The sequence below is a fragment of the Pteropus vampyrus genome, unplaced genomic scaffold (genome assembly GCF_000151845.1).
Source record: "Pteropus vampyrus isolate Shadow unplaced genomic scaffold, Pvam_2.0 Scaffold30, whole genome shotgun sequence".
Taxonomy (NCBI): Eukaryota; Metazoa; Chordata; class Mammalia; order Chiroptera; family Pteropodidae; genus Pteropus; species Pteropus vampyrus.
The window spans coordinates 5,335,531-5,351,473 of record NW_011888811.1 but is presented as its reverse complement, the minus strand read 5'-3'; the positions used below and the strand labels follow the sequence as shown (position 1 = coordinate 5,351,473).

The following is a 15,943-nucleotide window of genomic DNA, read 5'->3' as shown; positions in this document are numbered from 1 at the left end:
ATGATATAAATATATGTATATTTCCATTAAAAATAGAAACTTCCATAATGTGCCTAAAGTTTGTATTCTATTTGAGCTAAATCTATGCATGGTTGTCTTCCAACAAAAGCTAGATATTTTAAGAAGGCCTGAGTAAATTGGCACCTTGTTCCATCATATTTTAACTACATATGGGTACATAAAATGCATGTTTTTACTTGTTACTCTTACATCAGCACTGATATAATGCTCCTGAACTTGACAAGACAGAATATTTTAAACCAAGAAGAGTCCTTTGAATAATTTGAAACCGTAAATCATGAACATAAAATTGATGTAGAAAACATTAACATTTATAAAGGATTTAGTGATATTGCTTTACATCTATTTAGAGAATTTTAAGCACGCTAAATACACAGAATTTCTGCTCCTTTCTGTTGTTTGCTTCCATTGTAGTCTGTGAATATTTGGCTAGGAGCTTCTATAGCAATACAGCTGACTGAATGTAAATTGACTGATGTCATATGAGGCCTTAGATTGTTCCAGTAGTCAGATACTTCTTTTTCCCTGCTGGCTCTTTCCTATTATTATTTAAACATGCACAAATCTAGTTCATCTTTGAAAAGCAAAATATCTTTCTCAGTATCATGTCCACCCCCTGCCCACTGCCTCTACCCCTCACAGTCAAGCTGCTTGCAAGGGTGGTTTACACATTCATTGATTTCATTTTTTCTCCTTCTTGTCAATAATACTTCACTGTATCCTCTTTGCAGCATCATATACTGGTCTCACTCTCTACTTGAAACACTTTCTCTGGATTCCTATAATATATTCTCTTTTGTCTCTCTTGTCCCTAACTAATCTACTGCCATGACTCAAATTACCTCCTATATTCTGACAAGTCCCAAAACTATCTGCAGCACCAAATATTTCTCAAGGTGCATTTTGGACATCTCCACCTGGAAGACATCTCTAGCTCACATTAGAGTCTTTCTCCACAAACTGGTCTTTTTCCTATATCTCCTGATCATAGCACACATACAGAATTTCCATTCAACCTTTTGCTTAAACCAGAAATTTGAGCATTATTCCTGACTCCTCCATCTTCCTGATACCCTAATAAAATCTAATCAACTGCCACAATCTATCAGCTTTACCTCCTATGGTTCCTTGACTCCATCTCCTTCTTTCCATTCCCATTCTCACTTCCTCAGTTCGATTTTGTCACTTTTTTCCTAGGTTAAGATAATGGACTCAACTGCTCTTCCTGACTCCGCTCTTGGTGCCCTCTTTCCAATATTCACGCTGATGTCAAATGGCCATTCTAAATCACAAATCCAATTGTTGTCGTCTCTTTAAATTCCATAGTTGGTTCCCCAAAGCCTGTAGAATAAAGTCCAAATTTCCAAGAATGGTATACACGGCATACATGGCCCTTCAGGATAAGCACCTGCTTCTCTCCTCATCACACTACTAGACACACACACACCCACTCTCCACAGTTTAGCCAGAGTAATCCATACTTCGTCAGCAGAAATCTACTTTCCCTTTCTTCTGTCCCTTTGCACATACTGTTGTTTTTGGAATGCCCTTTGCATCAGCCTCTTCACTTGGCTAAATCTTTCAAAATTCAAATCAGGAGTTAAAGAATTAAAAGGTGAAAGAAATCAGGAAAGTGGTGACCTGATATAAGAAAGCCCTTCACCAGTTTAAGGTCAACCTAGAGGACAAAAGTTCTGACCTATGAGGTCCTTTATTCTAGTACAATGCAAAGGGACCAAATAGCTAGATTAGAAAGTACAGTGATCCATTTCCCAAGTCTCAACTCTATCAAAACCTTCCATGTAGTATGTGTGTGTGTACACACATGAACCCTTTTGTAGGAGGAAGCTTAGCAACCTAGCCAGAAACCTGAATAAGGAGACTGAATCTCTTCCATTCCCACCCTGTCCTACCAAAGCATCAGTCGCAAGACAGCTTCAGTGTGGGCTTCAGACTAGAGAAGAAATAAACCTAGAGGATAATGACCCAGCTGATCCTTTTAATTCCTTACCGTCACAGAGGACAACACAACCTGTGGCCCCAAAACCTCAACATTTTAAATCTGGGACTACAAAATACAATAGTCTGGCACTTAGAAAGTCGTCATAAAATATCTGTTGAATGGTCAAACAGAAAGTAAATAGGAAACATGGGAGAAATGTTAATGATTATTGAAGCTGGGTATTGAGTCTGAAATGTTCCAAAATAAAAACTTTCAAAAAAATGAGTATAATCCAAGTTCAAGTTATGTGTAAAGCATATTTAGTAAACAATAAATAGGAGTTACTGAATAGGAGACATACAAAATATACCTCATTTCTGAAGAGCATGGTAATATCAGAGTTGTAAGAGGACTAAATAAGATCATGTGTGTTTAAGTTCAGCACATGGTCTGGCACATGGGAAAATAACATTTAAAATGGTATAGTTTTGGGGCCACAGGGTATGTGGCCCAAATATATAACATGAGAAGTATATAACAAATGCTAACTCTTATTGTTATTGGCTGATCTAGGCTTTGAGCTCTGCACACAACAGTCTATGGCTGTTAGACTAAATGCTAGAGAGCAGATCTCTCCCTAATGTCTCCCAGTGCCTTTACATAGCACTGGTTACCTGAAAAATAAAGTTTAGTTTTTCATGGAACACAGTAAAATCTCAATTAATTGGAAGGAGTTCCTTTATCTAAAGTAGCTAGAATCTCTGAATGGCAAGATATACATGACATTAGTAATCTGTTTTCTATGTGAACTTCTCCCTGTCTCCCCACCACCACCAGCTACACACAATTTCTCTGGTATCCCATGGGCTAATAAAAACTCAAAGAATTCACTGCCAAGCAAGTTCTCTTCGAATGCATAAGACATAGCAGATCCACTAGATAATAGCTGTAGAGGTAGAAAGGGCTGTAATTAGTGCCAGGAAGAATAAGGAAGTAAAGAGAACAAGACTTGGCTGAGATCCTTTTGATCCTCACTTCCCCAGCCCTCATCACTGTTGACAAGCCTACATCCAAACTTCTGGGCATCTGTCAGGGAGCCTCAACAGAGGGCAAGGTGCAAAGCCTCCTCCAATCTCCAGGATAAAAACAGAACCAATGAGGAATTTCCCTATGAGTCAGGGCAGCACTTCACACACCACCACTGCTATGCCTGTGTGTTAAAATTTTTGTTGCTCAAAGGCACTTCTGCAGTCTGCAATATAGAGATGATTATGACTAAATCTTCCTGTTACTGCCTGGGATTCTTGACTAGTCTCAAGGCTATTTTTCTGAGCTCCAGTTCTTGCTGCACTTAACTGTTGTTAATGAAGAAGTATGAAGATGGCAGCTGAATATATCACTAAGCCTAGAAAATACCCTAGAAGTCAGTCATTTGAAAAATTCCTCAGAGAAATTCAATACTAAATCTACACATCTTTAAAAATAAAACCATAGTCAATGAAGGTCTCACTTTCTTTTACAAGAGTACATAATTGAGTATATTTGCACATTTTGCTAATTAGTGTTTAAAGTTGTTTAAATGGTAGTCTGCATTCTAACATTATGAAATAAAACTGACAGTGGGGGAGTGAAAAAAAAGAAGAAAGGTAGACTGTCCCATTGATTTGATTGTTATTTAATCAAAGTTTCTTCAGTGCTACTGAAATAAATTTTCATGTAGAGAATTCTGAATTTAATAAAAGTAATAACAGGACCCTAATATCAGAGAAAACATTTTTATCACATAAATAATGATATCTAAAGCTTCATGTGAAAATTTCAAATATAAATAAAGTGTAGAAATTAACATATGCAATTTAGATATACCTCTTAGTGTTAAATAATTCTAAAACTCTGATTCGAGACTGAGAATAGAAGATAGTCTGACAATAGAGAAAACGCAATCAAATGAATGTTTCGATGAGCCATTTCAAAAGAAATATTAGTAATTTAGTAATTTAATTAATTACTAATTATTAAATTAATAATTTAATAATAAATAATATAATTTAATAAATAATAAAGGCTATTATTTATTAGGTACTTACTGTGTTCTAGGCACAGTGCCTACCTCTTTATGTACTTCGCATTATTTAATCCTCTCAACACTCTATGAATAATGTACTTTTACTTCCCACTTTTGAGAAAAGTTTTATTTTCTAGTTAGTAGCCTGTGATTTGAAAATAAGTCAGTTGTATTCCAAAGTCTATGTGTTTCTATCATCCACACAACTACAGGTTCCGTAAGAACAGGGACAAGTTAATTTTGTTCTCCACTGGCACACTTTATGTGTTCAATAGATACTAGTGAAGAGTGTGCGGGAATATATATTTGTAATTTTGTTACTTACTAAAGCCAAAAAGAGAAATGTGTGCATTTGTGAACTCACACATTATTGTAATAAGTACTTTCTAAATGTTTTAAATTGCCCATTTATGTTCATTACATAAGTTTATTTTCAGAGAAGACAATGGCCCCTTACTCAGTTGCAAGGCTACACTTAGTCAAACTGACCTGATTATGTGGCTGAGGTATTATTTTGCAATACTAACTCTTTCTCCTCGGTTTACTCTTCCTCTTCCTCCCCAAAACTCTGCCCCCATTGCAGGGCCTGGTTCTGTGGCATTGCCTCAGGGAAGCACATGGTAGGCCGACAAACCTTTCAGATTTTCACTTTTTCAAGGCCCAGATAACCATTAACCAGGAAGAGGCCACAAGAACAGAGAGATTGAAGTACAATGCATGAGCACTGGTACTTGACTCCTTGCTCACCAGTCATGAGGACCTTTTAATGTAGATGGTTCTTATTTGTGACAATCTGGGAGGGCGGGGCTAGGGAGTTCAGGAAGGCAGGTCAATTTTGTTCCCAATAACCTGGCAGAGACTCACAATCAGAGACTGCTCAGTGACAGTAAATAAAAAAGATATTCCTTCAGACAAGGGTCTGTGAGTTGAGAGTCATAGCCATTACAATTATTTTGCCCATGTATTTCTCTTACGAGTCAACCACACACCTTTCATCTTAAGCCACTGAAAAACTACCAAATTTTCTATTTGAATTTGCTAAAAAATCAAATTCAGAAAATCAGTTTAAGCCCAAGAATTGTTGCCCAACTCCATTCTTTGACAAATTATACAAAAAGGAAAATAAGGGAAGGGCCAATTAACTTCCAAAGCTAACAAAGAGAAACCTCTGGAATTTAATAAACTACACCAAAGAAAATCTCCATCTGTAATGAAAAAGCTGGCGTTACTTTTTGGGGGTTTTTTTGGTTTTTTTGGTAACTAGCCACTGTGCTTTTAGAAAGGGGGCAGAATGGCTCTACTAAACCGCACGTTCCAAAAACACCCAGTACATTCTGGAATGTTATTCTGGTCAATCCGGCCTCCAGCAGACACCTTACCAGGGCCAGGGTTGGTTCACGAAGCATTTAGTTCGCCCTCCTCTTCATTGAAGACACTAGAAAATTCTCCAATGACTGACGCTTAGACGTAGGGGGCGTGGTCTCAAGGAGTGAGAAGTTGATTCGTTCCGAGACCAGCTCTCTTTGGTCCGTGGGACCATCCATCAAAAACATTACACCAATCAGCGGAGAAAATTCCCCCCACCCTCTTCGCAGGAAGGCCCCGCCCTCCAATATATTACTCCGGAGGTCAATCGTGGTCCCTTCGGCTCCGAGCTGACCCAGGGGAGGGCAGTGTCACCTGGGCGGCGCTGCGGAGACCTCCACCCAGGACAGCGCCCCCTCCCCGGGCCTCTCCCCTCCTGCCCGCGAGTCCCCTCGCCTCGTAGGCTTTTCGCGTCTGATATCGTGGGCTGAGGTGAGAGCAGGCCCGGGGAGGGCGATTACGGCTGAGGAGCGGTGTTCGCGGTCAAGGTGAGCTGGGACTGCGGGGTTGGCCTCGGCGTGCAGGTGGGGAGCGAGGTTGGGGGCGCGGGTTGAGGGTAGGTCTGGCCCGCGCCCGTTTCCTGAACAAGTTCTCCGCTGCTGGAAGCGACAAGCCCAGGCTAGTTCGAGCCTGGAGGGGCGGGGCCAGGGCCGACCTGTCGTGGATCTGAGGTGTCTCAGAGTCAGGCTGGCGGAGTCTTAGGAACCAGCCCTGCAGCGACTCAGTGAGACCCTAAAAGTTAGTCCCCCCCCTTCCGTCGTCCAACTCGAAAGATCCCCGCCTTCTTGTCTTTCAGTTGGTGTCGGGAGGGACCGTCCGTGTATGCAGGACTGAGCTTATGCCCGAGACATTGATGTACAATACCAATAATTAATAAAGTTACTAATAAAAATTTCATTTGATAAAAGGACCCTGGGTTCATTTTGCGGGCTAGATTAGCCTCCCGCCCCCTCTACGTTCTTCTTAACACCAATAAGTTAATGGTTGAGCGCTATGTGCCAAGCACTGTGCTGAACTCTGCGTGACGTGAATCATCTTGTTTAATCCTCACACAGCCAGAGACAGATATTGTCACTTCATTTTACAGACGTAGAAATAAGTTCATTAATATTGTCCAGTGTTGATTAGGCGCCTACTGTATGTGCTAAACTCTATAACTAGGTGACCTCATTTATTTCACACAAGTCACTGAGGTAGGTAATAACCTCAGACCCACTTTACAGATGAGGGCCTAAGGACTAAAAATTAACTTGAACAGTTTACATCGTTAATATGTAGCGGAATACATAAGGCCATCTAATTTCAAACTTGTGGTATGCTAACCTATAGCATCTGTTCATAGTTCTCTTGACAATGAATGACTTGAACAAGTATTTCTTGAATATTTGCATTTTTATTTTAAAGCATGACTCCTACCCTCTAGAAACTCATAATTTAGGATGTGACCAACTGATTGAGGGTGCATGACAGACAGCACTTTGTAATGACTTAGATTCACTAGCAGCACTGGGGGAGGGGAGACTTGCCTTATAAAGCACTTGGCACAATGTAGTGCAGGAAGGGCTATTCTTACACTCCTTTCTGGGCTTTGTTCTATATATAGATGATAGAGGTACTGACAACAACTGACTCCCAGAAACTGCTACACCAGCTAAATGCCCTGTTGGAACAGGAGTCGAAATGTCAGCCAAAGGTCTGCGGCTTGAGACTAATTGAATCTGCACATGATAACGGCCTCAGGATGACTGCAAGACTAAGGGACTTTGAAGTAAAAGATCTTCTTAGTCTAACTCAGTTCTTTGGCTTTGACACGGAGACATTTTCTCTAGCTGTGAATTTACTGGACAGATTTCTGTCCAAAATGAAGGTATGTTTAAAGCTACACTACCCCGAGTGTTCCTTCGTTTTGCTCAATGTGTTTTGGAGATAGAATTTCTAGCTTTGGGCTGGTATTCATAAACTTGACCTTTTTTTAATTTAGCAAGTAGCAAAAACATGGTATTCTGTGTACTACAGCATCAGTAAATACTCTTCTTATACTCCAGTAATGCATTATTAGATTTAACTTGACACTGAAAAATAAGTCTAAATCATTAATTGCAGTCTCAGTAGAAGAACTTGTTTTTTAAAAAATTTTCTTGATATGCTGGGTATTTTCATTTATTTACTATTGTTTTTCAATTTAAAAAATGTTACTGGAATGCGATTGTGGTTAATAACTAAGAGCATATTTCTTTTTTTTTTTCTTGACACTGTCAACCACTTGGTCAACAGAGTATATTTCCTAATCTCTATTCATGTATAAAGTTCTGTTTTAGCCTTAGATTTCTAGCATCACTTTGCATACAGTAGAGAGTATCTTCTGAAGGAAATGATATAATTATTTCCCTATATTGGAAAAGCAGCTAATCGGTGTAGTTTTCCAAGCTAACTTAGCCTTCTTTTGAGTCCATGGTCAGTGGTGGATAATGAGATGACCAGACAATTGAAATGAAACTCATCTTTTAGTCCTCAGTACCCTCAGTACCTAACACCATGCATCATATACAGGAGGAATTCAATAACTGGTTTATTGGAAAAGGCAAGACTAAACTCTCGAGACAGCATGTGCAGGCACTACCTTTGCATCTATAAATGTTGCGCAGATGAATAATATACATCTGTCCCTTAAGTATATTAGTCTTATGTGAGAATGTTTGTGCCAATAGCTATCATACAGTACAAGGCATAAGAAAAATAATTGTACCTCTAAAGAGGCATCAATATAGTGCCGAAGGGGTTCCAAGAAGAGATTACAGACACTGGTAAAGGCTTCTTAAAGTTTCTTTTGATGTGGAATTTAGAGTGGATAGAACTTTGACTATTTCATATTGTGGACATTCAGAAAATGACAAATAAAAAGAAGAGATTGGTAGTGGATAGAGCTTTACAGGCAGAGTAAAAGGTATGTGCTATAGTATTTTAAACTACTTTGCATGTGTTACTGCAAAGAAAACAGCCTGGAAAAACAACATTCTGGAAAGAAATTATGTGTATTGTGTGTATAAGCTGTAAGGTGTTTCAGTCCTTTGTAAGCCTTTGACCAGTTAACTTAATTTGGTCCAACTAAAACACAGCGTTTATAGTTTACAGAGATTAAAAAAAAAAAAAGGTTTATGTGCTAAACCCAAACATTATTCTACAATTTAGTCCAGTTACTCCAAAATTGATTCCAAGTGGGTCGATAGGCTATAATTGATCTTGTTAATTCCCTCACAGTTGAGAAATATACCTCAGACACGTTTTTTATAATGATGGGTCTGAATTCAAGATTATCCTTTTTATTGAAATAAGGTAAACACATGGGCTTGTCTTTTTAGGTACAGCCCAAGCACCTTGGGTGTGTTGGACTGAGCTGCTTCTACTTGGCCGTAAAATCAATAGAAGAAGAAAGGAATGTCCCACTGGCAACTGACTTAATCCGGATAAGCCAATATAGGTTCACAGTTTCAGACTTGATGAGAATGGAAAAGATTGTGTTGGAGAAGGTGTGTTGGAAAGTCAAAGCTACTACTGCCTTTCAATTTCTGCAACTCTATTATTCACTCATTCAAGAAAACTTGCCATTTGAAAGGTATGTGATCTTTGTTTTGAACAAAGATTTAGAAATCAGAATGGTATTGTCTGAATGTTGCTTAAAATCAGTATTCTGGGAGAATTCCAATCCAAAATAAGTAAAATGGCAGCTGCAGCTCCTTGAATCTCACTCACTGTCCACCAGAAGTGAGAAGACTTGCAGTTATCCAAAGCTTCTTGAAGCCTGAAGGCTAATTGTTGGAATTAAAGGACAGTTCAACTTTTATTTACACTATTTTCCATTTATAAATTTATAGACTCCAGTGGGTAATCATCTATATGGAGAAAGGAACTTCAGTAGATCCAGAAACACATTAAAATGAAAAGAAGCCTTGATAGTTGTGGCATTATACCTTTTATTTTTTGGCCCAAATCATTTAAAATTCATGTATATCCTTAAGGAATTAATGTCTCTAAAGGAAAGGTTTAGAGACATTAAGGTCTTTACCTTAAATAATTTATTTTCTATGAAAAGTGTACATAAACTTTCAAATACTTGTGTTTTTTAAAAAATTTGTCTTTTGACGAGATATAAAATTAGTAAAATAAATAAAATTAATCTCTCATTTTCTTTTTAAAGGAGGAATAGCCTTAATTTTGAAAGACTAGCAGCTCAACTTAAGGCATGCCACTGCAGGATCATATTTTCTAAAGCAAAGGTATACTTCACATAAAGAGTAAACCTATTTATATATACCTGTTTTTATATTCAACATTTACTTTAAAATTTATCTCTTTTAGCCTTCTGTATTGGCATTGTCTATCATTGCATTGGAGATCCAAGCACAGAAGTGTGTAGAATTAACAGAAGGAGTAGGATGTCTTCAGAAACATTCCAAGGTATGTCAAGGTCATTGTGTAAATCCTGTTAACAGCTATAAAAGAAACTAAACTACTTGTACTGTCTCCTGAAATAAAATGAGACACCATGTGTTTGAAACTTAAATAGCTTATCCTCAAATTTTTTTGACAAGGGTATTGTTAATAAGATTGTAGTTATTACTATAGTTAAACACCATAGGACTTTTAATTAATATATATGTTTTTAAATTTATGTACAGATAAATGGCAGAGATTTGACCTTCTGGCAAGAGCTTGTATCCAAGTGTTTAACTGAATATTCATCAAACAAGTGTTCCAAACCAAATGTTCAGAAGTTGAAATGGATCGTTTCTGGGCGTACTGCAAGGCAACTGAAGCATAGTTACTACAGAATAACCCACCTTCCGACAATTCCTGAAACGGTCCCTTAATTGGTAAATTTAGTCCATAGTTATTCTCCATATAGAGAAAATTTTCTAATACTATAATTTTTTCTACAATTCAAGAATATCTGAATTATTTTCAAAATAAACAAAATGGAGTTGGAATAACAAATGGAAAAATGACTTCACTGATCTAGCCAGCTAATATTTAAGAGCATTTACTATATTCAAGACACAATACCCTAAGAATAAGGAATTATATAACCTTTGATATGTACGTTAGCCATTTTTTTAAATTATCAGCTTAGAAAACAGCACCCTCTTTAATAACCTAAATTTTAAAAGTAGCATTAAAACAGTAATTCTTAATCACACATGATTTTGCTATATGTAGACTCAAGCTCTGGTTCATTTAAAGTTACACAAGCCTCAGTAACATAATAGGACCAAAAGTTTGAACCATAATTTGAGACTGTTAAGCTTACAAACAAAATCAGTATGATCTTGGATTTATACTTACAGAAGATGTAAGTATGACAGATGGTTTTCACATTGCGTGTCTGAAAAATGCCAGGGTATCCCAATCCTATAGTTGTTTATCATTGCTATAGCAACTGGAACACTGGAAAGTAGTTAAATGCAGTTGTCACTGACATTTACATTCTTGACATCTAAATCTAACTCATAGTGATTTAACTTTTTTCCTGTTTAAAACTAAATTAACATTTAACAAATCTAATATGGCATGATTATAAATCTTAGATATAAATAGTTCATTTTTAACCATAATATTTGTTTGGTAGACTTCTGATAACTTGATTTTTTGTTTGTTTAAATAGGATTATTACAACAAACTCCTCTGAAGCCTTTCTCTACAATCCTGAGCTATGGATTCCATGTTATCATGGATTTAAGCTGTGAAGCCTCAAAACATCACAACTAGATTAGCATTGATGTTCTCAGATTTGGGAAAACTGCCTAATTAACATTATGCTATAGTGAAATTATGCTTAAATTTGAGTTCACCTGTGAGGTATACAAACAAAGCCAAGAGCATAAATGTGAAATGCTAATGACAAGTCTAGGAAGGTAAACTGTGAATCTTCATTTTTGATGCTGATCCAACTTTCTATTTGGGTCAATATATTTAGGTGGTATTAAAAATGGTAACCTACTTGGTATAAACTTTAATTTTAAATGATGAGGTTTACATCAAAACAAACATTTCACGAATGCACTTTTAAGGCATAACAAGGGCCATTACTGTAGACAGTGAAAATGGTTTTTTGGCACCCGTAATGCAAGGAATAGATAACGCAGAGATGTGGACTTTATCCAGGAAATACACTTAAAATTTTTTATAGAAAGCAGGTGATGTTTGTATCTATGATAAAAATGTTTTTATACAAAATCTGCTTCAATCTAGTTCCACCAAAAAATTTGTTTTTATTGTATTAATAACTCAAAATAAATTAACATCACTCTGAAAACATGGTGATTTAACACTCCAGAAGTTTTTACTAAGGACTTTTTATAAAACCGCCATTGCTTCTAATTTAGAATTTTGTTTAAAATGAAGAAACTATACATTCACTAATTGCCCCTGCTGTGTCAACAGAAAGTCTTAAGTAAATAAGCGTCTTCATAATCATGAGGTTGCTGAGGTAGTGTTGGGGATTTTCTATTAAGTCAGTGAATATAAAGAGATATACAGTATTAAAAGTGTTGTAAATGGTTCACTCAATGCAATCTGTAGCTTGAGTCCATCCAGGATGGCTGTACCCAATTTTAACATCATGTTAAGGGTAAATATGCACTGGAAAATAAACCAAAGAACCACAGTGTATCTTATACTTTTGTAAACCATATTTTGTAGATAACTTTTCAGTTTTCCCAAAAAGCTAATATGTTTTGATTACACCAGTGTCGATTTTGAGTTGGCAGAGGTACCCAAACCAACTACCATTATGTTTTGGTTCTGAGGGATACACATTTCAATAAAGTTACTGAAATGCATCATGTTTTCTATTTGCTCCTCTTCTGATTTAATTAACTGTTTTGGCAATGTTGACGGCAGAACAAGAAGCTATCTCTACTCAGTATATTTAAATGTAACACTAAGATGCATGGTAGTGGAAACAATCTTTAAATGCATGGCGATTACTAAACGCTTTACTCACTAATGGTTTTTTAAAACATACACGATGATGACAAATATGCTTAGTGTGCATTAAAAAAGTTGATTTTTATTTACTGCAGTCACTTTTGTCATTAGATTTGTCACTACTGTGGATATCCTTAATACAAATTCACCTTAGAGTCAGCACATCTGAAGTTCTGTGCAAACCCTCTTACCAAATTAAACAGCATTCCAGCAAGGTGATTGGTAAGAACAAGTAACTGCCAAGTATTGTGTTAGTCTGCTTAGATCAATTGGTAGTTATTATTGAGCTGAAACAATATATAATTTTGAATGTTCATGTTTAATTAAACTAACAAGACAGTGGACACTGCAAGGAGTTACTGATGAAAGAAAAACTTAGACGGTTCCTTTTGCACTTGACTCAGATTAGATATTTAATATCTAATTGATTAGATATTCAATAACTCCTTTTCACAAGTGTTGTTTTTAAAAAGGGCACTTGAACCTTATATGTATTTCCAATTGTGCAACATACTATCTAAACAATAGAAATTTCTGATCTAATAATTGTGGTTAGCAACAGTACAGTAGTTTTTACTGTCAGGTGCTACTGTCAGATATTTTATATGAATCACCTTACGTAATCCTCCAAATTATATGAGGTTATCCCCATTTATAAATGAACTTGAACCACACAGAAGGTAAGGGATTAGCTCAAGGTCACATACCTGGTACTTGGAGGTGGGGTTCAAATCCAGACAGTTTTGACCCACAGGCTGTGCTCTTAACCACTGGCCACATCAGCGTTTGTAGAACACTTGAGAATTTATTTTCCATATGTTATACTAACATTAATTTTTTATAAAATGTGTTATTGCTTACTCTGTGAAACCTATAATATTTCATAAACCAAAAACTAAGCATAAGTTAAATAAGATGAATTACAAGATAAGCCAATTTTTTAGTAATTCAACAAAGTAGATTTAGGAGCAAAGTGAGCAGTGAAAAAGATAGACAATAATGATAAAATTAATTCACCAAAGAAGACATGGCTATCCTAAATATGTATGCACCTAACATCAGAGCTTAAAAATGAAAGAAGCAAAAAGAGACAGCAATGAAAGAAAAAATAGACAAAGCTGCAATTATAACTAAAACACTCCTCACTACTAGAAAATCAGCAAAGATGTGGAAGAACTGAATAATACCAAGAACCAACTGGATCTACTTGACAAAAAAACTTCATCCTAAAACAGCAGAATAAACATTCTTTTCAAGTGCACATGGAACATTCACCAACATAGACCATATTCTGGGTCATAAAACCTCAAGAAATTTAAAAGAACTGAAATACAAAGTATGTTTTCTGATCATAAACTAGAAATAAAGGGAAAAAACATCTCTGAACACTGGAAATTAACAGACTTCTAATTCATGGCTCTAAGGTGCAGTCTACAGGGAAATAACATATTTCAAACTAAATTAAAATGAAAATACCAGAATAAATGAAATAGAACTAAACCAGTGCTTAGGAAATAATGTATAAGTGTCAATGCTTTTATTAAGGGGGGAGGGGGAAAGTCTCAGTAATGTAAGCTTCCATTTTAAGCCAAATAAGCAAAATAAACCCAAAGCAAGCAGAAGGAAGAAAGTCATGAAAAAGGAGAGGTAAAAAAAAACCAATGAAATAAAAAACAAGGAAAATCAAAACCAAAACCAACTTAGTTCTTTGAAAACAGCAATACAATCAATAAACCTCTAGCAATATTGACAAAAAGACAGAAATGACAAAACTTAGGAATAGAAGAGAGATCACTACAAACTCTAAAGACATGAGGATTCTAAGGAGATACCACAAACAAATCTATGCTCATTGATTCATTCTATGGATCAATTCCTTAAAAGACAAAAACTACCAAAATTTACATAAATTAGACATAAATTAGATAATCTGAATAAGTACTATATTTTTAAAAACTGACTCCATTATTTAAAACCATACTGGCAAATCGCATAACACATTTACAGAAGACTTTACACAAACCCTACAAATCTATTCCAAATTAGAAGAATCACTTCTCAATTCATTTTATAAGGCTAGCATTACCCTGATACCAAACCAAAATAAATACAAAAAAAAAACCAAACACCCTGTTGAACCAATATCACAAATGAACAGACATAAAAATCCTCAACAATCAAATCCAGATATATAAATTGAATAATACAACATGACCAAGTTTAGAATGGGGGGCGGGGGAAGGGAGGGGGAATACAAGCCAGTTGAAAATCAACCAATATAATCCACCACATTAATCATCTAAAAAGTGTATAATCAATACAAAAAAGCATTTGAGAACATTCAAATCTCATAAAAAAAATTCAGCTAATTAGAAATAGATGAGAACTTCAATCTGATAATGGTCATCTATAAAAATCTACAGTTAACAAAATGGTGAACGACTGAATGCTTTAGAAACTTCCAGAACAAGACAGGGATGGTCGCTTTCATCACTTCTGGTCTAGCAAGAGCAATGAGGAAAGAAAAAAGACCAAGAGACTAAAACAGACAAAACTGTTCTTATTTGTGGTTTATGCAGAAAATCCCAAAGAATCAACAAAAACCTACAACTAATATGTTTAGCAAGGTCACAGGATACAAGTTCAACAAATATAAATCAAATATTTTTAAGTACTAGCGATGTGCAATTAGAAACTAAAATTTCAAAAAAATATATCATTTACAACAGCTCCAGAAAATGAACACATAGGAACAAATCTAAAACAAGATGTAAAGGTTCTATAAGCTGAAAAACCACAAAATGCTGATGACTGGAATCAAAGAGATCCTAAATGGAGAGATGTCCCATGTTCATGGGTTGGAAGACTTTCACACTATTCCAATGGGAAAAAAAAAAAAAAAACCCAGCAGGACTTTTTGTAGCTATAGACTAGCTGATTCTAAACTTTATACAGAAAGGCAAAGATACTTAAAATAGCCTAAACAAAAACTGCACATAAAAAAACTTGTACTTGAAAGTTTATAACAATATTCATAATAGCCAAAAGGTGGAAACCTCCCAAATGTCTATCAACTGACAAACGGATAAACAATGTGTGCTAGTCACACAAGAAAGATTATTTAGCCATACATACAAAAAGAATGAAGTACTGGCACATAACATGGAAGAACCTCTAAAATATATATTGTGAAAGAAGCCAGTAAACAAAGGCCACATATTATTACTCCATGTATATGAAATGCCCAGAACAGGGAAATTTATGAGACGAAAAGTAAATCAGTGGTTGCTTGGGGCGGGAAATGGGGGGCGGACGATAGCTAAAAGGTATGGGGTTTCTTTTGAGGTAATGAAAATGAAGACTATGGTAATGGTTGAATACACGTGACTATACTAAAAACCACTGAATTAATACATATTAAATGGGTGAAATGTATGGTATGTGAATTATATCACAATAAAACTGATTTTAAAAAAAGATTACATATGATTCTATTTATATGGAATTCTTGAAAAGCCAAATCTCACATGAAAGAATTTTTGTGCTGACTCACCTGTTCAATCTAA

At 35.9% G+C, this 15,943-nt stretch overlaps 1 protein-coding gene and 1 long non-coding RNA gene across 2 annotated transcripts in view; one reads left to right on the top strand and one right to left on the bottom strand.

Annotated features, from left to right (window-relative positions):
- Nucleotides 1-5,565, bottom strand: part of LOC111737699 — a 110,779-nt gene extending 105,214 nt beyond the window's left edge. Inside the window, exon 1 of the long non-coding RNA XR_002779515.1 lies at nt 5,408-5,565. This is a non-coding gene — a long non-coding RNA (uncharacterized LOC111737699). The remainder of the gene's footprint in view (nt 1-5,407) is intronic.
- Nucleotides 5,566-5,678: 113 nt separating this feature from the next.
- Nucleotides 5,679-12,229, top strand: CCNG1 (cyclin G1). Its single transcript, XM_011356701.2, has 7 exons — nt 5,679-5,881; nt 6,997-7,260; nt 8,753-9,006; nt 9,589-9,667; nt 9,750-9,848; nt 10,070-10,264; nt 11,053-12,229. The coding sequence occupies exons 2-6, from the start codon at nt 6,997-6,999 to the stop codon at nt 10,259-10,261; spliced, it is 888 nt and encodes a 295-aa protein (XP_011355003.1). The 5' UTR covers nt 5,679-5,881; the 3' UTR covers nt 10,262-10,264; nt 11,053-12,229.
- The last annotated feature ends 3,714 nt before the right edge of the window (nt 12,230-15,943 follow it).